At 37.9% G+C, this 27,277-nt stretch overlaps 2 protein-coding genes across 2 annotated transcripts in view; one reads left to right on the top strand and one right to left on the bottom strand.

Annotated features, from left to right (window-relative positions):
* The window catches only part of cnot6l (CCR4-NOT transcription complex subunit 6-like), a 17,496-nt gene extending 15,315 nt beyond the window's left edge, over positions 1 to 2,181 (bottom strand). The window contains exon 1 of the mRNA XM_015373598.1: positions 2,052 to 2,181. The gene's annotated coding sequence lies outside the window, so the exon portion shown is untranslated. The remainder of the gene's footprint in view (positions 1 to 2,051) is intronic.
* A 510-nt stretch (positions 2,182 to 2,691) lies between these two features.
* Positions 2,692 to 20,093, top strand: mrpl1 (mitochondrial ribosomal protein L1). The gene is made up of 9 exons (XM_015373589.1): positions 2,692 to 2,794; positions 3,751 to 3,859; positions 3,979 to 4,246; positions 6,653 to 6,736; positions 6,971 to 7,042; positions 7,189 to 7,300; positions 10,019 to 10,119; positions 10,749 to 10,830; positions 19,935 to 20,093. The coding sequence occupies exons 1-9, from the start codon at positions 2,764 to 2,766 to the stop codon at positions 20,036 to 20,038; spliced, it is 963 nt and encodes a 320-aa protein (XP_015229075.1). The 5' UTR covers positions 2,692 to 2,763; the 3' UTR covers positions 20,039 to 20,093.
* The last annotated feature ends 7,184 nt before the right edge of the window (positions 20,094 to 27,277 follow it).

A 27,277-nucleotide genomic window follows, 5' to 3' on the forward strand; every position in this document is an offset into this window, starting at 1 on the left:
ACTTGAGTGAAATAAAGGCCCGGGCCTATATTAGAGAATTTACGGTATATCAATATTTGACAATATGGTGCTTGTTCACTAGAGTTTAAAGAAAGTTGCAGCTATCTCAGCTGGGAATTTAAATAATAAAAAGCGGCCTTTGAGGATAGCCTTTTGGTTGTGTTTTTTTCCTGCACTGTACCAGAAATGTACCGAGCCGTAGGGTCCATACTGAGGTGCGTACCGAACTGTGAGTTATTCATACGGTTCCAGCACTAATGGACACCCAGAAGCAACTGTCTCTGCCTCCAAATCAGAGCTATAAGGTCTTAAAGACCAGTAAATCTATCAAATAGATACCAATCTAACAGAGAGTGGGCATCCACGCATTTCACCTTAAGGCTGGAGTGCAAAACTCTTAAAGGAATGAAAAACACCTGAGAAACTACAGAACTTAGCACAGTAAATCTTTAGTGAAATGTGAAATGATTGTTCCACGGCCACTGGAAATGAATAGTAAGGGAGAAAACTATGAACTCTCCTGCATACCAAAGGATTCTAGAGTCAAACGTGGGGCTTTCTTCTGCCTGATAGCCAAAACATGTCAATGATCCCAAACACAGCAGCCAATCTACAACCCAAACAGCTGAAAAGGAGGGGGAAAAAAAGGTGTTGCAAAGAACCAGCCAAAGTCCAAACTTTGACTTGATTGAATAACTATAGAGGGAAGTTGAAAAAAGCAAAACAAAAGAAGGGAAGGTCAGACCTCTCTACCTCTACGGCAGCATGACAGAAATAATACCTAGTTCCTTTCTGCAAACATCTCAGTGATCAGAGTTTATTTCAACAGGCATTGATAATGTGGAGTTTGAGGGAAAAGTTAATGATCACCGCATGTTTCTTAGGGGGGGGAAAAAACAACCTTAGAAACAAAAGAAACCGAATCTCTTTACAGTAAATATTTTCCAAGCTTAAGTTTAATGAGTTGTTTACATAAAATCAGTGATTTAAAAAAAAGTCCTGGCTGTGCTGAGACATGTACTGTAACACACCTGGAAGAGCATGCAGATTAACTTTAGAAGAGCTGCAGACCTGGATGAGCATGCAGATAACTTTAGAAGAGCTGCACACCTGGAGGAGTATGCAGATAACTTTAGAAGAGCTGCAGACCTGGATGAGCATGCAGATTAACTTTAGAAGAGCTGCAGACCTGGATGAGCATGCAGATAACTTTAGAAGAGCTGTACACCTGTAGGAGCATGCAGATAACTTTAGAAGAGCTGCACACCTGGAGGAGCATGCAGATAACTTTAGAAGAGCTGCACACCTGGATAAGTATGCAGATTAACTTTAGAAGAGCTGCAGAACTTCATGCAGCAGCAGACGTCAGGCTGACCGAGGTGAACAAGTTTGGAAAATAATTGCATAACCTGTTTACACATTACTGTGTCACTAGCAAGGAGCCACTGAAGGATGATTTATGGCTTAAACTGTTCATATCACAACTAACCCAAAACACACTTTCACAGGTCACTTACTGTGATAGATTTTGAGAAAATTTACCATGAACTGTCTTTTTTTTACCTGTAAACCTAGTATTTGTCGCCTTAAGATCAGAGAACAGTATTTTTAAATGTATTTATTTTCACAAGGAGGGTTTTTTTTTAAAGAGGAAAAATGTAGCAATGCCAACTGCAGCGACAGCTGAAGGACGAGTCTCCAAACAGCTGCTGCTGTGGAAAGTAGCTGATCGGGCCCGTCCGTTCAGGAAGAGTTCGCACCTCCAGCTGTCACCGAAGCGAAGCGACGGAAATAAATCAGATCAAACAGAAATAGGAACAACACTAGAATCCAAACAGCGATAAAACAGCAACGCAGCGCCTCCAGAGCAGGGGGCTGGATTGCTTTGGCTATCGGTGGCTTGGCTCGCGACACCCGGGCTGACTGGGGGCTCACTGCCCGGGGACACGATCTGCCCCGAGCGGAGGGGACGAATTAAAGGGTTAAATATGCTTCGGAACCGAGCCGCGTGGATCTGTTCCGACATAACCCGAACTGAAGCGGAACTTTACCTTCATTCGGAGGCGGTAGACGACGGTTTATAGGGAGAATTGGCAGCGACATGCAGACGCCCCTCTTGAACCCGTGTAGACCCTGAACGTCTCGGAAACAGAAGGAAGAACAACAAACGCGGCTTCCGCTCGTGCTCGTCATACGTAAAAAACCGCGCGCCTCCGGTGTTACGCAACATTCCCTGTAAAACCAAATGTATTATTATTTTGCCCTACCCACACCAGTTTCTTTCTTTATACAACAGAATGTTTTTGCCCTTGTCCAAAGAAAAACATACTTTTTGCAAAATTAACGTGACTGTTATATATATATATATAAAAAAAAAAACAATATAAACCCAACTATCAGAAACCGAGTAACTTCACTTCACCAGGAGGTAAGAAAGCTCAATCAAATAATAAGTTTGAAGCTGAATTCTTTTAAGAACCCCAGCATCAGAGCACAATAATTAACTTCAGATTTTTAGCTTGTTAATAAAAGGTAGGCTACTGTAGTACCTTTCTTCCATAGTCATTAATATATCATTAATTGTGAATACAAAATTACAATAACAGCTGTCTAAGTCTAAGGAAAAAAAATATAGACACATATATTTTTATTATTATCATTATTATTTTCAGTTCTTATTATTTATTATTCAGATCCAACCCCTGGTGAAAAGTGGAACCATAGTGCCATGGTTTGTTTCCACACGGACCAGCAGCAGCAGATATGGCAACCTGCACGCGCACTGTTTGGAAAGGTCAGTTATTTATTTTAATTCACTTTCTTTTTTAATTTTTTTCTGGACATGTTTTAGTTTTATAATGTTACTGTTTGTTATTAAATGTATTTTTATTTCGTTGGCCCATTAGAGAGACTAAACCTTTAGAATGTTTCGGGTTTTGATAGGAAAACACGATCGAGGTTGGACCTGTAATGTTAACTGACATATGTGCAGCATTTCTTCCCTTTAACCTTTCTGTATAAACATGTTTTGTTGTTCTGAATTGTTAAATGTGTGGAGATGTGCATTATTATGCATTTAAATTGCTCTTCGTCACATTGTGGTACCTCTCTGACTGTCTCTCTATCCTCTGGGCAGATTTTCTCCTCCTTTCTCCAAACTCGCTGTCTTCAACGTGTGATTCTAATCATGCTATATAGGGATGTAAATATTGATGATTTCTTGGATAGAGAGATGACTAAATATTTTTTTGCTTTACCATTTTTAAATGGGACCAAAAAAGTCAGCTAATTCTATGCAAAAACAGACCCAGATGTAACCAATTCTGCCTTTAATTGATTTTATTAAATGCAAATAGGTATATCAAATAAAATAAAAAAATATTAAGTGATCCAAATCCCTTCTCTTGTTTCTGCTAGTAGACAAAGAAAGTAATATGTCCACATTGCCCAGAAATTTGGAAACTGTTCTGTTTTTTTTCAAATGTTTTGTTTGAAAATGTAAATCAGAAATAATTTATTAAGCTTCTTAGAAATGATTATTACAGTCAAATATACAAATGATGGCTCTGAGAGCTTCTTTGCTTATTTTAAATGAAACTTAAAACACCTTCTGATTCACTTGATTGATTAAAAATATACCCCAACTACAGCTGTCAGCTTTATGTTACAACCCTCAGTCCTAAAGCAGTGAATATCAGGGTTAGGTAACAGTTGTCTGATAGTTTCTGTTTATTTTTCTTTCATGTTTAGTTTTGTCAGGATATCAGAAGCAGCTGCTGAGTTCTGGCGGTCCTACGTATACGGCTGTATTACAGCCAGCACCGAGGAATCTACCCATCCGGACCTTTGCAGCTGTCAAGTAAGCTAGCATCTCTTTAATATAAGAAAAAAATGCTCTGAGCCTAACCACCTAATGTTGGCTTTTCAGCTTCATCCTTTTACACATCAAGACTAAAATCTCTCCATGTTAACCACCAGGGCCCTAAAGAAAGACAAAAAGGACAATGCAAAGACAGAAGAGAAGAAAGAGAAGAGAATTATCGATGACAAAGACAGACACAAGCCATACGGCAAGACTGCATGGGTGCCTGTGGATGACGTCTACGTTAAGAGGTTTTATCCCAGAACCATACACAGCGCAGCAGACAGCATCGACATGCTGAAGAGATTCCAGAAGCTGGACTTTACTCCTGCCAATCAACCTGTCTACATCGACCTGAGGCTGGACATGAAGCTGGAGAAAAAGGTAGTTTAGTTCAAAAGTGCTCTGAAAGCGAAGAGGGGTTTTATACAATCTAAGCAACAGCTAATCTTACATTAACAGTGCAATACATGTTTTTCTTTATTAGTGTAAACAGATTTTAATTCCAGCAGCTTATTGAATTACATTTAGTCGCTGTGATTAATTGTTTCCTGTCTATCAGTGTGACGTCACTGTGGCAGAGTTTTCTATGAACCTGTAACCAGTTTGTGTCCAGAATGTGTGGGATCATTTTCCTTACTGTAGACCTGTGTCTGTCCAGGTTGGAGGGAAGGATCAGCCTTGATGATCCACTCTGCAGACCTAATTTTATTGTTCTCTGCACCTGTCCGGTTTTCTTGACAGTGATGGATGGACTGAATGACAGCTCTGCTGGGCCTTTATATAAACAGGAATGATGTATGAGAATCAACTCGGGTCCCAAGGAATGGGGCTTCAGAGGAACCAGATGTGATCCACAACAGACACAGTCTTTGAGGGTTTTTTATTAGAAGTTATTGACTAGATTGGGCTACAGGTGGTTCTTAGGGCACCATAGATCAGCCACTTCGCCTTCTGCCTGTATGCAGAGACATGACTGATCTAGATCTGAGCAGGGACAGTGGTCCCATATGTAAGCTTTAGGATGGGTTGGCTGAGTCGGAGCTATTTCAGTAAAAGATTTGAGCTCTAAAACATCAGACGATTCAGGGATAGACTTCCTGAATCCACAGATATCCTCCTGAGTTGGGCTGCGAATAATGATTGAGCTGCAACCTGATAATTTTTTTTAATTAAGCTGTTAATAATTATAAAACTAATGTTGCTTAATAGAACTTTTTTGTGAAGGAGAAACTTCTTTTGGCCAGAGCAAGTTTCACCTCTTTAATGCAGAATGTTAATATTTTTGGTACAGTTTTTGTTTTAATTTTATTATTTTTTGTCTTTCTTTAGCAAACGAAATGTTTTACAGGCCGTATACTCCAATGATCAATTATTCATTTACTACATTAGTTGACGGTTAGTTCAATTATTGTTTAATCACAGTTTCGAATTCTGGCACATACATCTTTCCAAAATGACTGAATAACATCACATTCCCACAAACACTGAAACCTGGTTCCCACAGAAATTTTACATTTGGGGCAATCTGGAGAAGTTCCCACATTGTACTTGCTAAAAATATAAGGAGAAATATATACATTATGCAAAATGTTATACTGCATTTCTTTAAATCTGTTACAAACAAGAGATTTTAGATGGCAGGAGCAGGATTTTATCCCATAATTGAGTGCTTATTTCACATTTGAGTAAAGTTTCCCAGGATTTCCTCAACCATGCCAGTTTTTCTTTTTTATTTTTAAGATTATTTTATAGAAAATGAAGATTAAAACAATAAAATGCATCAATAGTCTGCATCCTTGCAGAGCAGAAAACTGATAATCACTTAATTATTTTCTTAAGAAATTGATGAGAATGAATGCACTTTTTTTTTTTCATTATGCAGTTTTGCATTTTGAGTTTGTCTCTGATATTTTGATCTTTGTGATTTTTAACTAGAGGACTAAATGCCTTGAGTTTAACGGTCTGATCGAACTACATTCATTTCAATGACCTCTAAAAGTGATTCAGGCTTCCACCTGTAGAAACTGCCTTAGGGTCTTCCTGGGAAATTTCCCTAATCAAAATTAACACTAAATCATCCTTTTAAAATGAATATAATAATTGATTCCAAAGATTCTTGCAGTTTCCAATTTAAAATTTAGCAGCCAGTCGTTTACAGAGACAAACTAGCAACAGTATCTTTAACATAAGTCTGTTTTTCTTCTTCATGGTTTACAATCATCATCATTTACTCTCATTTTTTGTTTGGTTTCATATTATTAGTTACCATTTTTGTGTTTATTTTCATAACATTAAAGCTCAATAAAACACTTTACAACATCGTCCTGTTGGACATCTCAGGACCCTGATCAGTACTCATTAAGATGCTGTGAAATGCTAATTTAAGCAGTCACACTTGGTATGTTTGTTAGGATTTATGTCCTCTGCTTGCTTCCACTGTCACACTTCACCACCGCTAATCCGAGTCACACAGATGAAACATCGATCACTGCAATGTGAGCAGGTTGGCTGCTCAGCTAAGAACACAGAGGAATAAAACCCTCAGAAGTTTGTCTCTTCATCACAGGACTGCAGCCGGTCCACAGAGGACCCGCTTGGTCTTCCCCTCATCCGTTTCAACAGAACTAATGTTCCCATACATAATTAATTAGGGGGACTCCAGAGAGATGAAGATTTAAAGCGCTGACATCTGCCTTTTTTCTGCTGCTTTCCCGCCAAATCTTTTATCTTCCTGCCATATTCCGACTGTTCATAACCACAACAAACGAATGCTTCTGTTCTTCACAGAAAAAGATCGACCCCTTCGTCAGCACCGTGCACTTGCCGCACCCCTTCAGGACAGAGATGAACAAAGTTTTGGTTTTCACTGAGGTAAAAGGCTTTTACATGTCAAGTCTCTCGCCTTCCTCTCATGCTTCATTTAATGTTCTTTTTTACAGGCACTTATTTCCTTAATTTAATTTTATTTCGCTTGGGGCTTTTATTTTATAAGATGCAGATTTTAGTCTATGTTCTCGGTCAGTGATAAAGGTTTACAACCGAGATGAGCCCGTTAACTTCATGAAAGAATAACTCCTCTGAGGTCTAATGAGTCTGTTTCTTCAGGATTCTACTCAGGCGAAAGTTGCTCAGGAGAACGGAGCAGCTTTTGTTGGAGGCGTTGAGCTCATTCAGCCGGTAGGTCAATAAAAAAAAAAAAAAAAAATTCTTTGCACTGATTTGTAGCGAACAGTTTTGCCTTTTTATTATGAGCAGCTGTTTGTCTTTTATCACATGTTGTGATAAAAGACATGTTTCAGTGATCTGTCGTTTCTCTTGTACAGATTCTGGATGATGAGATTTCAGCCGACTTCTACGTAGCCGTTCCTGATATTCTTCCAAAGATTTTACCTCTGAAAAACAAACTGAGGAAGAAGTTTCCAAAGAGCAAAAGAGGTGAATGTAGCTTCATTCAAAGCAGCTTAGTCTTTAAACAACAAGAGATTATTGACTTAGCTCGTTTTTTGTTGACATATTTTGTGTAAATATTTTGTGTTTTTTCTCATTTAGACCCAAATATTTGCAGTTAAAGCTATTTATTTACTTGATGAATCATGTGAAACATTTCCTGTTGGATTAATAACTACGTTAATTATTTGTTTTGCAAAATGTTCAGAACAGTGGTTTTTCTATATATTTTTTTAATAAGTTGTTCTTCCCCAATTATACATTTGCAAGATCTGTACATTTTTCAACGATTTGTTGTTACCCTGACATGGCTTTGCAGGCGTCTGATTGGTTGATCATAACATTTCAGTTGGCGCCTATAAAGGGGTGGGGTGTTTAGCCACTAAGGCTACGTTCATACTGCAGCCCAAAGTGACCCAAATCCAAATTTTTTGGCCCATATGCAGCCTGTATTTGATCTTTTCATGGCTGTCTGAACAACACAGTTTTGATTTTTTTCCAATACGACCCAGACCACTTGGTTATGTGGTCCTGAATCCGATACGAATCTGATCTTTTCAAATGCGACCTGTGTCTGAACGATCAGGTCACATTCATCCGACCTGAACGCCATTTATACCTGACAAAGGTCACTATTCTAGAAACGGCAAGAAAAACAACAACATGGCGGACGATGATGCGGAGAGCAGTATTTATGTTTAACCATCTTGAAAATATTGTGTTTTTTAGTTTGGGAAAGATTGCTAGATGCGCGCCAGCACTACCACCCATGTTTACTTCCGTAAACAGTGAGCACGCTGGCCTGTGACGTCATTGTGTCCTCTACTTTGCATGTGGGACACTTGCGTTGTATGACTGCAGTTCACACAGGAGATCACATACAAGTCGCGTAGATTTGGAAATGTGAACGGCAACGCAAAAAAATCGGATTTCACAGAAAAATCGGAATTGAGCATCAGTGTGAACGTAGCCTAAACTGTTCTAGAGTGAAATATCCAGCAGATTAACATGTTTTGGTCCAAATATTTAACAACAACCCTAGAACCAAAACAAAAGACCTTCTGAAGATGCTGGTGGCACAGCGTCAGAATCAACAGAGAGCTATGAGGAAGACTCTATCACTACAAACGCAGCACAGTGTCCTATGGTATGATGGAACCAAAATTATATGTTTTTAGCCTCAAATAGGAGGACCTTGCAAGCAATTAAAGAACATTTCCGTTCTAGAAGTAAGAACGTTGCAGAATCATTCATTCTGCTGGGTGTTCAAGTATTTGAATACCTTGTTATTTGCAAGTTCTCCCACTTAGAAATCACGGATGGGTCTGAAATTTTCATCGTAGGTGCATTTCCACTGTGAGAGACATAATCTAAAATTACAATGTATGTTTTTTTTTGTTTTTTTTTTTACTTTGAAACTATTTATTTGTATGATACAGCTGCAAATAAGTATTTGAATACCTGTCTATTAGCTAGAATTCTGACCCTCAAAGACCTGTTAGTCTGCCTTCAAAATGTCCACCTCCACTTCATTTATTATCCTAAATTAGATGCACTTGTTTGAGGTATTTAGCTGAAAAAAGACACCTGTCCAATCCTTACAATCAGTAAGAATCCAACTACTGACATGGCCAAGACCAAAGAGCTGTCCCAAGACTCGAGGCAGAATTGTACACCTCCACAAGCCCACAGGTCTGCAGCCGGACCCCTCTCAGTTTTCCAGTTGAAATTTTGGACAAATAGAAAGAACCATGAATTAAGAATATGCAGTACGCCACTGTGTGTCAAGGTTAAGGTGAGGTGTAGATGACCATGTCACCATCAGGGTTTATACAGACTCAGTCCATACAAACTTGGTTGTTTTTTTGTTTTTTCAAACAACTTTAACTTCATCACGATGATCTGTTATAACTTTTATTTGGCGATTAAATGTTAGTGATTCATCAAAGTGTCATAGAATAAAATGAGAACTTTTCCAGTAGGCCACCACTTCCCAAAGCTAACTTACAGAGATGACTACAATTTCTAAATCTGTATGATTGTATTAGTAAAGAAATAATGAATGAATGATTAAACGGATCATCCAACATTTGTACGTATGAAACGCCTAACTGTTCAGACCTTCCACAACCAAGCTGCAGATGTCTGCTTAGTTTTCTTCACAAAATAGACTGGATCATTAGGAAAAACCATCATGATTAACTGGTGAATGAGCATCTAAAGACATCAGGGAATCGTTTAAAGCTTTTTCACAAAGAGCTCTTCCATTGTCCCACAGCAGAATCCCCGTTTAGCTATGAGCTAGATTAGAGACGATGTTGGTGTTTGCTGGTGGCCTTCATGAACCCTGATCTAGACCTGGATCTGAAATGAAGTGTGTGAGCAAGGTAGCCAGCAAACCTAACTCAGTTACACCTGCTCTGTCTGGAGGAATGGGGGAAAAAAATCCAATAAACTGTAGTGAGAAGCTTGTGGAAAGAATCCCACAACATTTAATCCAAATCTTTAAAAGTACTGCTAATAAATACTCAGGAAATCATAGAGGAAAAATTATTTCTTTCTTCTGAACATTTAGAAAATAAAAACCTAAAACCTGCAAAATTTAGTCTGATTCATATCCAGAAAGGATAATGTAAATATTTGGTTGGAACTATGATGTTGGAGGAGCAGAGTGCTGAGCAGTTATGTGTTTGTGTTCAAACTCAGGCACAGTCAGCAATAACCTCCCCAAGACGCTGGATTTGTTTAAAATGGGTCACGAGTACCTGGTGGAGAGCGACTGCTACATCAGGACCCAGATCGCTACGGTACGTCCCATCTGTCACGCTCATGTTATTAATGTAGCTGAAGGAGATCTGAGAGGTTTTCTAGCAACAAACACCCTGCAGCACCAAGTAGAGTATGCTTCACATTTGTTATCAAGTCTTTAGTGAGAAATTTGATTTGACATTTTTATTATTTCTTTCTTCATGCCCACATAAGCATGTAAGAACAAAAACTGACTATTGAACAAAGTTTGATTTTCCAAATTATTATTATTTTTTTTAATTTAATGTTGTTGTTTTTTTAAATAAAAACCTTTTATGTGAATTTTTATTTTAATCAAGATAAAATCTACCAGCTAAAAAAATCTAACGTCAGTAAAAACTGTTATTAATTGAGATATGTTTAAAGTTTCAATGGATTTTAAATGTGCTTTAACATGTTTGTTCCAAATTATAAAAAATGAAAACCCTTGTTTTCAACATGTTAAAATTCTAAGGGCTGTAGTTTTTATCTGTTATCCTTGGGTTTGTTTTTACAACATTAAAATCTCAAATCCCTAAAAAAGAACTTCATGTGAATCCTAACAGATAAAGGCATAATCTAATCACAGATTAGTTATAAAGGGAAGATAAATTAAAATCACATCTTCCATTTTTCTCCCTCTGTGTAGCTTGACATGTCCAGTGAGCAGATCTTAACCAACCTGCAGACGATCCTGAGCGACATTTGTTCCCACCGCCCAGCCAGCCTGGGTATGTTCACAACAATCTCCAAATAGACACTAGATGTTCTCTTTATCCACTCTATCAGCTGCAGACAATGTTTCCTTAGGAGCTGTTTGGGCAGCCTGTCAAGGATGAAAGCACATGTTATTTTTAATCCTGTTTCTGGAAAGTAGATATAAATGTCACCTGCTTAAACGTCCTGGCAGGTGGTTTTTGATTTTAAGAATCTAAAACAAGAGCAGTTTTCATTGGAAAATGTACTTTTTTATTTTTCCTTAGTAACTTTGCCCCAATTCTTTTAAAATGTATTGATGGTTCTCCGACAAAAGGAAACTGTTTTCTAAGCAGGAAGTGTTTTCAAATGTTGTTGGGTTTGAAGAACAAGCCGCAAAATAGCAATGGGCGAGAAAATGGTACCATTGTCAGGCTTCTACTATGTGTATGTAGACTGTGACTAATGTGATTTAACCGTTGCCATGTAGATGTGACATGGAAAAAATGTATTTATTGATTGATGGTCTTTATTGATCTCCAGTAGAGAAATGTACTCGTTACATCAGCAAAGGAGATATAAGTGCAGGGATATATATATATATTTATAAAAAAGAAAGACGTAAAAAGAAATACAGATTTCAATAGTAGGGCTAGTTAAAAAAAACGATTAATCGATTTTGATCGATTCCTTTACATTTTTGCAAAATCTATGTCTATGGAATGAGTTGGATTAGTTTTATAGTGACGCGCATGACGTTCACATTCAAATGAGCAGGAAGGATGCTCTCAAGATTACTTCAAGCCAGACAGCTGCAAATATAGCCAATAGGTTAAATTAATCGATTTAGAACTGTATGAATCAAAATTGAATATATTCAGGACTTTGGCGAAAATACCCAGCCCTATTCAATGGACTGTTGTTGGGTAAACGGGGCCAGACTTTTTACTGCTCCTTTTCCATAATCACAAACTGAGTGTTTCACTACAGGCTGAGTAGCTTTTTCAGCTTTTCCATTAGTAACGGTTCTATGGAACAGTTTCTATGATAAGTGTCTGGTTGCTATATTTCTAACCATTCAAAATCGCACTGAAAATGTTGGCAATATTAGTAACAGCAGCATGTCTTACTAACTTAAATCAACTGTTAAATTATTCTGGGCTTATTCTGTATGATCACCATTGTAGCAAGCTGAACTGTTATTAATTAGTGTTAGCTTTCTTTGTATTTTGGATGTTTCTTCTATCAGTCCACAGCCTTCTCTGGCCCTCCTCCTTTACTGTTGAGTCTGACAACAACCATCAACCGAGCAGCAGTCTGTTGGGATCCTGCTCCCTTTGAGATAATTGTTATTAGTTTTGCAGCGATACCAGTATTGTGCAGGGCCCCTATCCACCACTAAAATGGTGGTATTGGTATTCGCGAGTACCAACAAATAGAGCACCGATACCATTTTGAGAGCCAAAAATTTATTTAACTCACCCATTGCACCCATTCCAGGTAGGCAATGAAAAGTTCTACTGGTTTCACTTTGTATTAGTCTTTTTTCCTGCTTCACAAAGGTAGGCAGCAGCTTGACAAAGCCATGATGGCAATTATTTTACATCCAAGTAGTATGCAGTTATAAATATACATTGGTATCAGGGTAAAGAATCACATTAGCCCAACACTAATTGTAACTGAAAATAAATGAAACCAAACTGAACTGACCAAATCCATCCTGACCTGAAAAGCTAGGTACTAATTGAAAATGGGCCTAGGTAACATGTAGTAAGTAAAATATTGATGCTGCACCTATTACAGATCAAATCACAAACCGTTTCGTAAAACATCAAACAGTAAGGTAAAATAAACATAAAAGGCTGTCTGTATAAATAAGTCCCAGTTGTGTTTTAAAATAATCACAGATGTCCACATTTGGGATTCTGAAAGCCTGATCCTTACAGGTCTTAGACCTTCTGTGTGGGACAAAACAAAGTCCCTGATCAGATGAGATTTGTGGCAGAAGACTGAGGCTTATGAATATTCGAGGTCAGATATCTAACCATGAAGATCCTTAAAAGTTAAAATAAGAAGTTTAAAATGAAACCTAGTAGTTAAGTCAAGACAAGAGTAAAGTGAGCTCTCTTGCTAATCCATGTTAAAAGTCCTGCTCCAGTAATCTGCATAGTCTGAGTGCCATCCACAACAGATTTGTTAAAACTGGTAAAAAGTCCATTATAATCTACCGGAGACCAAATAAAAGCATTTAAAATAGTCTCTTATTCGCACTTAGAAACCATAGATTTTAGCTTTGAAATATTACTTGCATTATTAAAAAAGATAATACTTGTTTCATTTATGGGGCGACAGTTGGATGTAGGAGTTTGCCCTGAAATCGAAGGATTGACGGTTCAAGCCCCGGCTCCGACTTTCAGTGTGGTTGTGGATGGCGCCAGTGTACGGCAGCCCCGCTTCTGTCAGTGAGCCCCAGGGCAGCTGTGGCTACAATGTAGCTTGCCACCATTAGTGTGTGAGTGTGTGCGTGAATGGGTGAATGAATGTAGTGTAAAGCGCTTTGGTAAAGTCTCCTAACTTGAATAAAGGCGCTATATAAGTACATACCATTTACCATATGTTGGCATTATAATGCAGGCAATTTAATTAAAATTTACTTACACTTTTTTTTTTTAATTTTAAAAACCTGTGGAGTTAAAAAATAGTATATAGACAGTGTTGGGAAAGTTCTCTTTCTACGTGAACTAGTTCAAAGTTCAGTTCACACATTTTAAAATGAACTAGTTCAGTTCATAGTTCATAATTCAAAATTTTGAACTAAGTTCACAGTTCCAAAAAATGAACTAGTTCAGTTCTTTTTTTTTTTTTTTTTCATATATTGCTCAATTACACCATAGCCTACTGTAGAACCACAGACAGCAATTATTTTATCAGTTTTAACTCTGAAACTGTGCGTCAGATTTCATCTTCATATCCAGTTTTGAATCCTTATCCAACCAGGGTTTACATTAGCATTGAGGGGACAGCATTTCCCCATTGTTGCTTTAACGCTTTGTTGCTGTCCATTCACTTCACACTAGTAGCAGCTGCAGCTTTCACCCCTACAGTATATTCTCAAAAACATCAGGAAAAATGTGCTGCTTGAATGGTCTTTTTTATGAGTAATTATTAAAAGAAAAACAGGAAAGTAGTATTTAAGGTGCAAATGTTTTTTTAATTTTAATATTTTTTTCAATTTGAAATTCCATTTCAGTATATACTAAAAAGGAATCCTGGAAAATTATGCCAGGCAGGTTTAACAAACAAGTTACATGAATAGTAAAACCCTCAAGAACATTTTACTAACACAAACTGAGGGACCAGGCTGAGGTAGGAATTTAAGGTTACTGAAGTGCGGATTTTTTTTACTGAAAGCCGGCGGGCAAAGTTTGCAGAGAAATGTAAGATTGTTGCCATCATCCTCACCGACCACCTGGTCATAAAACTGTTTTAAGTGATCATACTGCTGCTTTGTCGCCTCCACGGTCGCCTCCATGCTGCTGTGGCTTCCACGCTGCATTTTGTTTTGATGACGCACGCAGCTGTAGGCTACGACACTGGTAGCTGGGGTTGCCAGATTGGGTGTTTTTCCCGCTACATATTTAGGCCTGTTTACGGTGTGATTTAGCCGGGGTTTGGCAGTTAATCCGTAAAGAAAAGCAGCTTCCACAGAGTTCTTGTCATAAAACCCAGGCCTAAAAGTGTCCAATATATTATTGCTACGTGTGTTTAGCATGCAGTTTGTTTGTAGGTTGGTAAATAAGGATGAAATGAGGACCAGTTTTCCTTTACTTTTTTAATGGGTTGTGTTGAGGGATTGCAACTAAAAGTTGGCTCCTATCATTTGATACATTTTTCACACAAATTTTAAAGTTAAAGTTTAAATAGTTATTGTTTCTAACAAGTTTATAATTATGTTATATTCTTTACTTTAAGAAAGGAGCCCCTGTTAATTTTCCTTACATTAAATGTAGAAACTGAGCCGAAAAGCAAGAAAGTTTAAGTTTGCCATGTTAATTTCTTTATTTTTTTTTTTTTCGTGTAATGTCTCCATTAAGCTCCAGTATTAGGTTTCACAGCATAATCATCGGTTGATGGCTCCTCATTACAGCGAGGGGCTTAAATGATCTAAAAACTAATTGAATTTGAGAATGTGAATAAATTGTCACTAATAGTTGCGCCGCTGCAGAGCTTTCAGGAACACAGATGATGCTTTAAAACCGGTGACCCCATTAGAGTAGGAACTCTGCACATTAAAACCCATCTGACCCCTTCACTTCACTTCTATAATCTGATGGATAGAACCACTTTTAATGTTCAATTACTTTGACTTCTTTGCTTTAGCACTTACTCAACTTAAGTCAAATCAAGATACTTTCCCCTTTCTTCATGTTATTAGAATGCAGATTAGCATGATGCAGATTAGCATCATTATCTTTGTTTATACTCAACAACATTCTTTGAGCAGGAGCTGAATGTTTTACCCATTAAAGCTGAAATCTCCTGAGACTCATCATTTTATTTTGAAAAACGTAAAAGCCTGAGAATTTAATAAAACACTGCATAACATTAGAGACAAAACATCAACGGTTTGAAAAGCAGTTTCCAGCTGCTCTGCATTTCCTAAACAACAGAATAAGAAATGAAGTACTGATGAACAAAATCATTTTATAACTAACATATTGTTTTGGAAACAGCCTAGAAGCTGTCAGCATTAAAAACATTTGATCTTCTGTGTTTGAAGCTGTTTGCTGGTTCCCGTCCTCTTCAGACCAGAGGAACCCAGCAGCCGCTTTGATGCACACACAGCAGATGCTTTAGGCTAAAATGTGGTCCTGATGATGGATCCCACAGGAGGAGTTCATGCTATGCTCTGGGAACAGCTCCGCTCTCTGGCTCAGAGGAGCAGGTGAAGTCTCAGCCGAGCAACCTGGGCTTTTCTAAAGGTTTATGTCAGCAGAAACGGGAGTTTATACAGACATCCAACAGCCATTCAACCACAAGAGAAACAAGACAACTCTGCAGGATTTAATTACCTCTGCAGACAGAAGTTGGTGAGGAAAAACCTGGAACACTTAGCGCTAACTTGTTTCTTCTTCTGTATTTACTTTAATGTCTTTCAAGAGTCGTTTGGGCTCGGGCTAATGGCTGCTGTGTGGGCAGAAACAAGAGGGAGCTTCATGGATGAACGCTTAAAACTGAGAAAATGAGGCTGGAAATACAGCATGTGGGTGAAGGGAGGACAAAAAAAAAAAAACACGGGATTATGGGAATTATTAAGACAAAAAGCCTAACACTCTAAAAGCTGATGAGTAGGGAGACCAGACAACAGAGAAAATGATGCTGAGAGGACTGTTTGTGTGGAAGATAAAAGTAAATTTGAGTTTTTTATGAGGGGGCTGTTAATGTCTTCTGATCATAACAGGAGGAGGCAGGAGGGAGATGGAGATGCTCAGCCGGATCAGCATCAAGCTCGTTTTTTTTGTGATAATGATTACTTTATGATTTAGAGAGACTCTAATGTTCTGGATAACTTCTCCAGTGTTGTTTATACATTAGTCTGACAAAAACAAACCCATATCTGCAGAAATGAGAAGGAATAAACTCTTCATACAAGCTTTCAACATGATTTCACACCTATCGCTCTGTTGGGCTCCATTTCTAATCTGTTGTCTTCTGTGAGTGTTTTAAGTTCTCAGTGACAAAGACTCAAGTTGATCAAAACTTCTACTATTTGGTTGGCTGCATCACATAGATTAAGCCCCTGTCACACCTTGACGATTTAGACCAGCATATGCCTGATGTAGGAAAAATGTGGCAAAAATGCTGGAATACATTTGATAAGTTATGGGTCAGTTTTGTATAAGTTATAAGCATGCTGAAGAACACTATGCCAGCGTATGCCATACGTGGGCCATAAGTTACAGGTAAGTCATCTAATAGTTGACATATGTTAAGTGCAAGTTACTCATAAGTCATGGTGTCTAGCTTATCCAAAACCTATGTGTAACGTGTGCATAACTTATGCGTAGCTTAGCAAGAACTTATCTCCAACGCACATCAACGTATTTGACGTGTTCCAGACGACTGTTAAACGTTTCTAACATACAGCTGCTGTATAATGACGTATTGGTAGCGTTTAGGTATAAAACGGGCTTCACAGAAGGAAATCGTCAGTACTTCTCCAGACTGCATCCCCATCATAGGGTGAGCAAGAAAGTGAGAGTGATGGATCCTCCCTGCGATCACACCTGTGGCCATGACCAACAAACCTCCTAGCAGACATGAAGCTGAATCTGCTGCGACTGCAAACCTTCTTTCTTTTTCTTTATTTATTCTTCTATTTTGGCGGGCAGTAAACAGCAGCTGGGATAATAACACAATCAAAGACATCTTTTTATGCAGGCCGGGAGCCTCCGCGCACATTGCTGCCCCCTCAGGACACTGGTTTGTGATATTTCATGGGCGTTACGCTGCCGTGCGTTATGCTTAACTTAGGCTGTCGTTGGACATGCGCTCTGGACTCATGAATACTCTATTTATACGCCCAAACTTGAATAGATAAATGAATAATAAATGAATAGAAAGTTCTGTGTATGCCAGCGTTTTAGAAGATTCTGGGACGTCAGGCATACGCTGGCTAAGTCGGCAAGGTGTGACAGGGGCTTTAGTAATAAGGAGCTGAAGTTTACCATAGAACCACCAGCAGCTGCCAGAATAGTTTAAACCTGAGAGGAATGGATTCGTGCTTTCATGTTTATGCCTAATTTTGAATCGGCAGTCTAAATGTCGCCACTAAAAGCACAAATCATCAGATTTCCTCTTTTATAGACCATTCTCTCTAAACCAGCGATCCTTTTTGGATGAAAATCTTTGCAATCACAAAAATCTGATTTCATAAAATGGTTACAAAAAAATGCTCTCCGGTCTTTTAAATGAAGTTTTTATGACATTTGTAACCTGAGAAAAGAAAAATGGTAACAAGCTTTAATTCAAGATACTCTTAGTACCAGAGTTTCTGCTTCCTGAAGCAGAACTAGAAGCTGGGTCCACTATGATCCACCTCTCAGTATATTTTCATAAACTTTACGGATCAGAACTAATCTAAACTAATCATGCAGTTTAGGAACAAAGTGCTCTGCCACAGCTCTCTCCTGCCGAGAACCACATGCAGAGCGCTCGCTCTGTTGTGGATGGAGTCTCCGAAAACAGAATCAAACTCTTTTAAACCTTTAGTCGTCTCACTTTGTTGTTCTCAGACAGAAAGCTCCTGGGGTGAGTACAGCGTAGATATTGTCAGCATGGAGGTGAATGCATATTAAAGCATGGAGGCTGTTCTGAATGTTCTGTGCAGCAGTTTCTGATAATGAACCAGGTCAGGAATAAGTTTAGAAAAACATCTTTTCCCTCATTCATGTCTTTTGTTTCCAGCTGGAGGACAGCTGCTAATATGTAGTCTGTTTCTGCAGGATCAGTTGTTTTTGTTCTTAATGAAGCCTTTTTCATTTCGAAGTTGTGAAGAACAATTTTGGGAAAAGCCAAAATAACTAAAGTTCAATCCTTTGCTTTCCTTTGTGTTTTGTTTAGATTTTATGAGGTTGAATCAGACTACTTCTTCAAAAAACTCTTGAATTATCTTTGCTTCATAGTCCCTACAAGTACTTGTGCATTTTAGGACCTCATTTAGCTGAAAAGCAGTTGTCAATTCTCTAGAAAAAAGTAGTGAGTTCTCAGGTATTAGATAAAACAAAACACGGCACTAGAGCAAACGTGCCAGAAGGCTCCATCGTGGGATTGGGAGTATCCTACCTGATCCTCCATTTCCCATGAGTCATTGCGGGTCAATGACTCCCATGAGTCATTGACCCGCAATGACCCGCTGACCAAACACATGCACTTCTATGTGTTTGGTCAGCACAGCCAGAAATGATGAGGGACGGGTTCTAAACCTGTAGTTAAAAAATCTTTATATTTCACTTTATAAGACCTGAAGTAAACATTGATGGTGTTTTTAGGTGAGAATGTTGCTTTGTTAAACATAAATATCTTTGCAGTTGGTAAAAAATGCACTAAATTTAAAAAAAGAAATAATTTTTCTGATACCTGAGAACTTTTTCCTGAGAACTGAGGAAGTCCTAAAATGTACACTGTATTCATGGATACAGTTAGCCATCTTGCTTTTGCACCTTTTTTTAAACACTTTTTCCTTCCACACATCTTTCCAATCATATGTAAGAAGAGCCAGCTGTTTTCAAGTTATCACATATTGTGGCGTACCCTCCTGACAGACATTTTTAAGAGAGTCTCCTGCCACCATATCTCAGCTTCTCTTTTTCATTGGCTGTCAGCGACACGCGTTTGTTGGCAGTTCACTACCTCCGCCTCTGAAAATTCAAAAATTTTTTGACTGACTGGTGTCAGATCGCTTCCCCTCCCAGACTTTCAGAATCCAAGTTCATCCCTTCCCACACTAACAGATCTTTATGCTTATTCTCCCTACAGTTCCTCCACAATCACCTCAGACTTTCCCCGACTGGAAATCTGAGGCTTAAATCAGGCAAAAAATCTTCGTGTTCCCCCAGCTTTACGATCAAAACCAGAATCAGGGTTTGTGAGATATAAAGAAGTGGTTTAGATCCAGAAATGCCAAATTTAAAACATCTTTAACAACTTAGCGGTTGAGGTTGCATGAGGCTGAGGAGGAGCTGTCATGGACTGGAGATGATTGGCCGATTCCTAAATCTGCATTCTTGAGGAGATAATGCAGAAACTATTGAGTTAGAACCTGAATAATGAATCTTGTTCTCTGTGAATGAAGTTAATGACTCAAGAACAGCATGATGAGGTGCTACAAACTACATCCTTCATCATTCATTTTGTTCTCCTCTACTTGGTCTGAAAAAATGTGTAATTTATTACAGTAGCGCATTAAAGCTTTTAAGTACGGCTCACAGAATCAGAATATCCTCTCTATATATTCAATCATTATCATTAAATAAAACAGGAGGAGGGATTCCTTTTGGTTCCATCACTGGTTGTTTGGACATCACCAGGTCCTTCACCTGTGATCACCCTGATCTTTTTCATTCTCTCCTCTCATCAGGACCTTTCATCGAGCGGGCCATCATGACCAGTCAGACCAGTGAAGCGATCTGGTTCAGAACTGAAGATATTCTACCAGAAGCAGCTCCAGCAAAGGAGGAATGAGCTTTCCTTCAGCCTGTATCTAAGCACTGTACCGAATAAAGTTTTTTTTCTGGTATGCCTGAGAGTTTTCGTCTTCTTTGAAAGAAATCCCAGCAGAATAAAGAAAAAAAATCCCAGTACAGGAGAGGGGATGTCATTTCACACAGAGGTGTGGAAACGCTTATCTGCAAGTTTATTTTTGTTTCCTTTAAAAAAAAAAAAAAAAAACAGTATGAAAAGTTATATATTCTGCTCCTTAAAACAATATTTTCTGTTTACTTCACTTCTTTTTATTTAAAGGTACTTTTTATTAAAACTTGGTGCAGTTTATTTAGAGGATTTCTGCAAGTGAGGCTTCAGCTTCACCAAACGTATGGATCCTTTTCTAACATTTTAAGATTATTGTTTTGTATATTTTTTTTAGCTTATAATTGGACCAATAAACACACTTTCTCCCATACTGCTATTTTCAGCATCCTGAAACAGTTTAGACCACAGATTTATTTTTGTTTGTTGTTAGTCATCTCAGTATGAACAAGTTCTCCAAGTGGAGTGTACACATGTAAGAGAACCTGAACCCAGAACCTTAAGGTTATCAAAGATATAAACAGTTTGATACTAGGTTATATTTTCCTTTATTTACAGTCAAGAACCTGTAAATACTAAAGTACGCCTGGTCGTTTGAGAGTCTGCTTGTGGCCTCCTCAGGGTTTATTAACTGTAGGGTTTCCTAGAAAGAATCCAGTGTAATTAATGTTTTCTCATATTAAATAAGTATGGTTCATATTCACATTAAAATGGGGCAATAATGGCATTGATAATAACATAATTTCCATAATTATATATAACAATTCTATTGTATCTCTTGAATTATTTAATTTAGTTCGCAGAGTTTCATTGTCAACATTGAAGTAGATACACCTATTTATACATATTTATTTATCTCCCATATATTTATATTTTAACATACAAACTCTTATATTTATTTCGTTTACTCAAAGATATGTTTTCTTCATTTCATTGTTTTCTTTCTCTTTGTTTATTGAGTTTATTTAGAGTTCTGTATGAGTGTTTGTGTGTCTGCAGGTGCTGTGTTGTTTTTAGAAAAATGTTTTCCCAGAGGTACCGACGACAGGGAGAAATAAAGTGAATGTGGATCTCAAGTACTGGAAGTCTTCCTAGTGCTTCTGATTTCCAGGTTTTTAACGACCTGCCCCCATTTTTTGTGGATGCAATACTTTAGTTTTTTTTTTTTTTTTTGGTGGAGCATTCTTGGAATATCATATGCCAGGGTTTATTTTTTTTCCCCCCTCACATTAATAACAAGAGCAGTTTGTGGACTAACATTGTCAGCAAATTTTTCAATGAATATATCATAAATTAAATATTGGTGTGAACCGGGTAAATTATTTTAGATAAGTATGTAAATGTCCTGATTTTTTTTCCAGCATAATTCCCAGTTTTCCATAGTTTTCTCCCGTTGGCAGAGGAAATAACTGGGTGTAATGTCCCCACATGGACACTAGGAGGTGGTGTTTACGTAATGTGGGGCTGTGTTTCTGCAGCCTGTTGAACTTCAGGAAAACGTTGAAGCTTGAGAAAGTTGAATGAAATGTTTTATCCCTGCTTCTATGGGGGCATTCTGGTCCACTTTTATAGGAACTTGTTTAATTCAGAGTGAATCAGTGAATTTGCAAACATGTTTGCTGCAACATTTATTCGAGGTCAGAAATGAAGCAACACCTTCAAAAAAAAGATGTTATTGATCAATTCACAGTAGATTTAAATCTATGCATTAACTCCAGCCGTTGTACATTATAGCTTCTCAAGCAGCTTATTGCATCCAGACAGTGAAAAAAAACAACTTTCAGATCATGTTCAGCAAAGTAAACGAGGACCTTTTTTTCCCCAAAGCACCCACAAAGAGCTATGCAGATATCTCTCCAAACTGCACAGCCGGATCCAGAATCCATCCTCAGGTTGACATTTACTGTAAAACGAAGATAAGTTAGATGTTTTTTATTGTTCCCTGGAGAGAAATAAGGCTGTGGCAGCAATAGAAGCTGAGGAATAGTAAAACTGATGAAAAGAGCTCTAATGAGGTCCTGTCTGACAAACTGATCGTCCCTGATGCTTTAAGTTCTGCTCTTTTGACCTTTGGATACATGTTAACCATGAAACTGTTCAGTAGCTGTTTGAATTATTTCAGCTGATATTTTTTTTTACTTGAAATAAAGAATTAAAATGAATATTTTTTTGATTTTACAAAATGTTTGACCTTTGCTTCTTTCACCCTATGTCACAGAACACATTCAGTTCCAGGGATATTTTGTCTTCTACATGTTATGAAGAAAAAAACTGTTATACTTTTATTAAAGGATCATTAGGGCAAACAGTTCGGGTCCAACTTTACTAAAGCTGCACTTTTTCTTTCCTTTTTTATGGAAGAAGAGTAATATATATTTACTAAATAGAGATAAATAATAGAAGCATTACTTTTGACATCCTAACTCCTAATATCTAAAAGGGGTCCACTACTCTCTGCCCCACCTCATCCTGTTTCTGACGGTAATCTTCATCTGCTGGGGTGGTTTTTATTTATGTTTTTGACGCTATGCATTCGTTTAGAAAATAAAGATAGAGAAAAGTCTAAGTAAAAACTCCTAAGCTTTAAGCCTGGTTCTCTTGGGGTTTTTAATCAATCCTGACCCAGAAGGATGAGTACTGAAAGCTACAATGAAAGCTGCTACTGCACTATTTCATAGCTGGGATTAGTTGAATTGGCTTCACTTGATTTGAAAGCTGTTGGCATGATTTGGCACTTTTTGTAATTGTAAAGCAGGTTGAAACTACATGTTTCGTGAGGCAGTGCTGCATGAATAGACTGAACTGATTCAAGGCGCTCTTAATAGAGATTGCTTTGAAAGATCTGAATGACTGTTTGAAAGGAAATCGCAGGGAAATGAGGCCTTAAAACTTTTGCACATACATCTGCACAGGTGCACAATCCACATCCAAAAGCCTGTTTCTCTGTCATTCTTTGTTGTTAGCAGATTCTATATTTTATAATTTATTATTCAGCCTGTTTTGTTGTAAAGAACCCTACAAACTGAACGTTAAAGACGACTAAATTTTGAAGATAAGCATGATCTTCCTCCTCGTCATGGGCGGTTCTAGACAGGGGCCAACAGGGGCCAGTGTCCCAGTAGATCATGTCCTGGCCCCTGTACTAAAGACATAATACTCAAAGAAATTCAAATGATATGCTCTGGAACACACATGTTTACTGATAGGTCTTTTGGATCTATTTAATTTTTGTTTCTTTTAAATTCTGTGTTACTAACTATTCAAAAATATAAGGTGATAGCTTCAGGGGTATTGAGATAGGATGCCAGTTTTCATCTGCTAAAGGTTTTTTCAACACAACAAAAAAAGCGCTAATTTTTAGAGCTGAATTTATCAGTTTTTCTTGAGTTAATTTTAACTTAAAGTTAAAAATAAGTAAAATTCCTTAATTATGAATGTATATTGACACATTTTTAATTAAACCTAATTGAATAGAAATTTCAATTCATGGAACAATCTTTATATATTTGAATCCTTTGCCCAGTTTTTATTTCATGCTTTTCTTTGCCCTCATGAAAACACGCTGGCCCCCTCCTCGCCCCCCTGGTACATTTGGTCTAGAACCACCACTGCTCCTCGTGGCCTCCAGCCTCTGACATCCAGGAGGAGCTTAGAAAAGAGCTGCTGCACATCTGCATCAAAAAGTGGGGTTTATAAATGTCAGTTAAGCCATAACCTGAGGTCTATCAAATCATCTCGTTATCGCTGACCTCTGGCAATAGAATCAGTGCAACTCCAGAGATAACAAATAAATTCTGACAGGTTCTCAGCTTACATTTTGAAGGTCAGGGTTCAGTTTGTCTCCTGGCTTCCACCACATCCGAGCTGTGGGTTATAATTGGTCCATGTGTGTAGAAAGCAGCAGCATTAGCAGTGGAAATAAAACCCCAACTCCTTTTAAAAGCTAAAACATCCTCTGATCTGCGCGGTTTGCAGAGGACAAAGGAACCAGGAGGGATCTGGTTTCTGCAATGTGACACTGAGGAATCTCAGACCTGTGATCCTGATTAAACATTACACCCTAAGAACACAGGCCATAGGTATGCTAAAGCAGGTTTATACACACATCTGCTGCATTTTATCCTATAAGGTAAAAGGAAATAAAGAATAAGCCTGACTGGTCTGAAGGAAACTGAGGTGAATTGTTGTAGGTCAGTTATGGCTTAAGAAATGGAGCAAATTACACTAATGAGAGCATATTTTATCAAAACCACCTACATTTACATATAAACGCTTGATATTGATGAGATAAAACAAATATCCCCATTATTCAATACATTCAAAAGTAGCTTTTTTCTGTCTTTAAAGCTATAAATGTTAGTTAGACAAAGGATATTTTGTCTGTGTGGCCATGATTATTCTTGGAAGATCCTGTTTTTTCCCTAAACCTCCCTAATGCTAGTTAGCACATTTAGCACAAAGCTATGAACCACAGCTATAACTCAGCTTTTCGCTGTTCTTCACCAACTTTTCAGACTTGTAAAACCATACAAGTTATAATCTATATGATATTTAAAACAAATTTGTTTAGGAGGATCTCTTGCTGGCTTTGAAACATGCTAGCTTGGCAGCCATATTGGATTTTACAGTTAAAGTCCCAACTTTAGGGACATTCCTGGTAATAAAAGTTATCAACCTGTCTAATTTTCTGATTTGTTAATGTTGTCTTTTAAACACCTTATTTAAACAGAGCTACCCAAGATATTTCTGTTTTTTCCCCCTTCCTCTTCTCCATGTTGAGCAGCTAGGTCTTGGTGCATCTAAAATGCTGCATATATTTATAAACTACATATTTATATAAATATATAATATATATTTATAACTAGCTATACTTTTCTATTATATGTCCAAACAGTTGTGTATTTCAAGTTGAAATGGTTCTCTGCTTTTTTCTTCTGCACACCTGACATCAACTGATAGTTGATTGCAGGGTTTTTCTAAATTACAGTCACTTGAATCAGCTGTGCAGAAGCAGGAAAACATCCGACCCACTCAGGGGACGATGCAGGCGGAAAACCACAGGTCTAAGACATAATGTACCATTATACATTTTTTAAATGTCATTGTATATTTCATTGTTTACAAGAGACTTTACATGTTAGGAAAAATAAAACAAAACTCAAAGTTCTATCTGAGCCATTCAACTCTTAAAACTATTAAAGCAATGAAGGTAAAGGTAAAGAATATGTCTTATGTTGCAAAAGGTGCATCATGAACAAAAATGTCATGTCTTTCATGTTTCCAGTGTTTATCCTGGTTCATCACAGCTGATGCATGATTTCTTGCTTCTACTCAGATGTTCTGCTGAATCAGATGTCTTCTGTCAGGAAAATAAATAAAACATTTAAAGTGTGTCTCATACTGAAAAAATAATGCAACCTTTTTTGGCATTTACTTAATCATAGTTACTTTAACACAATGATTTCATGTTCACAGTGTAGGACATAAGACAATTGTGTTAAACTAAATATGACTAGGTAAATACCAAAAGCGATTGCATTATTTTTTTCAGTGTGTAAAATGTCATTTGGAGTCTCATACCTCAGCTGAAACTATAACTGAAAATCCACAATAGATTCTCCAACTATTGCATGGAACAACAAAGGAGTTAATTAGAGAAGCAGCTTCTCTTAATGGCAACTCTGGAGGAGCTCCTGAGATCCTCAGCAGGGGCAGAGCTAGATGGGGCCAGGGGTGGCCATGGCCACCCTTAGCCAATCATTAGCCACCGCTATGGCCCCCCCTACCATTTTCTTCCCTCTGATAAAGATGTTGGCAGCTGTAATACTCTCAAGTGAAATGTTCAAAACATTAAAATTTTTCATATATTAACAGTTACTTGACAACTATCAAATCAAACAATCTTTATTGTCACCTACAATTTACATTGCAATCGAAATTTCAGTTTCAGTACAAACCGTTCATCACAATACATCACATACATTGGGGTGGGGGGGGGCTGAGAGGGGGAAAGGAACTACTGAGGCCATGCATGCAGCGGAACGCTGCTAGTAGCACATTCTTATGGCTTGCCAGGTTCCCACCGATTACGGTTTTATGGAAATGCAAGTAATCTAGGAATCTTTGGTTAAATCATAAATAAATATTTTAATAAAAACTTATTAAATAATCAATTTATGACTTAATTGATCTCACAGTGAGGAGATTTGCTTTATGTAGATATTAGTACTTGTAAATATCAATTTCATGCAAAATGATTATTGATAAAAGTAGGTAAGTAATGACAATGGAAAAGATGTTAGCCCCAGAACTTAACCCTGAAAGAATTTCATCCACTATTCCTTTTATCTAGGAAGAATGAATATTTAAATATATGCATCTATTTGTTAGCAAAGGCTTTCAGAAAGTATAGTTAGTCTTTATTTACAAAATATGGATGTTTTGCTTGTTAATTTTCCTGATGGAACAGTATAGATTGACCCTGAGGTTCTGGTGCCTATAGCTTTTGGCCATTGGTTGTTATTACCTGGCCACCCTTATAAAAAAAATTCTGGCTATGCCTCTGATCCTCAGATCAGGAGACTTTGTTCACAAGACCAATCCTGTTTGTGTTCTCTCCAAAGCTGGGCTTTTATTGAACAGAAAGGAGAGAGGAACTGCAAACAGAAGAAGACCTGCTATAGTCAAGAGATGTTATGTTTGATAGAAAGCTTTACATGATATGCAGCAGTGGAATCTGACCTTTCGTTACTCTAGACCAGAATGGCCTAGTCAAAGTCCACACTCTGCATACAGAATCTCTTTATAAAGTCTGATTAAGGTTGAGCTATTTTATGAAAAGGGGTAGGTGACTGTAGAGTTCAGAGGTGCTGAGGCAGAGTAAAAGTGTGAACCAACCACAGGTAACCTGTATGGAAGTGATTCATCATTAGTTTAGTAAATCTCAGATTCTGCAGCAGTAAATGGGATTAAACCGATGATCCAAATTCCTCTCCGCTGTCTCGCTCCCTCACGTTTAATCCCCACAGGAGCGGAGTCCCCATCATGTGAGATTATGATATCTGCGAGAGGGAGAGCGAAGGGGGAGGTAGTGGAGGACAGAGGTGGGACGTCCTCCTGGAGAGAGGAGGGAGAGGAGCGCAAGAAGTGGCTGCGAAACAGCGCGCAGCAAAA

This window comes from Cyprinodon variegatus, unplaced genomic scaffold (genome assembly GCF_000732505.1).
Source record: "Cyprinodon variegatus isolate N-32 unplaced genomic scaffold, C_variegatus-1.0 Scaffold89, whole genome shotgun sequence".
In the NCBI taxonomy this organism is placed as follows: domain Eukaryota; kingdom Metazoa; phylum Chordata; class Actinopteri; order Cyprinodontiformes; family Cyprinodontidae; genus Cyprinodon; species Cyprinodon variegatus.

Bases quoted from the DNA above. Each gene is read 5' to 3' on its own strand.
- mrpl1 (XM_015373589.1), top strand. From the start codon at position 2,764: ATGGCAACCTGCACGCGCACTGTTTGGAAAG. The intron at 4,247-6,652 runs GTAGTTTAGTTC...TGTTCTTCACAG, and splicing joins ACATGAAGCTGGAGAAAAAG to AAAAAGATCGACCCCTTCGT. The intron at 10,831-19,934 runs GTATGTTCACAA...TCCTCTCATCAG, and splicing joins CCACCGCCCAGCCAGCCTGG to GACCTTTCATCGAGCGGGCC.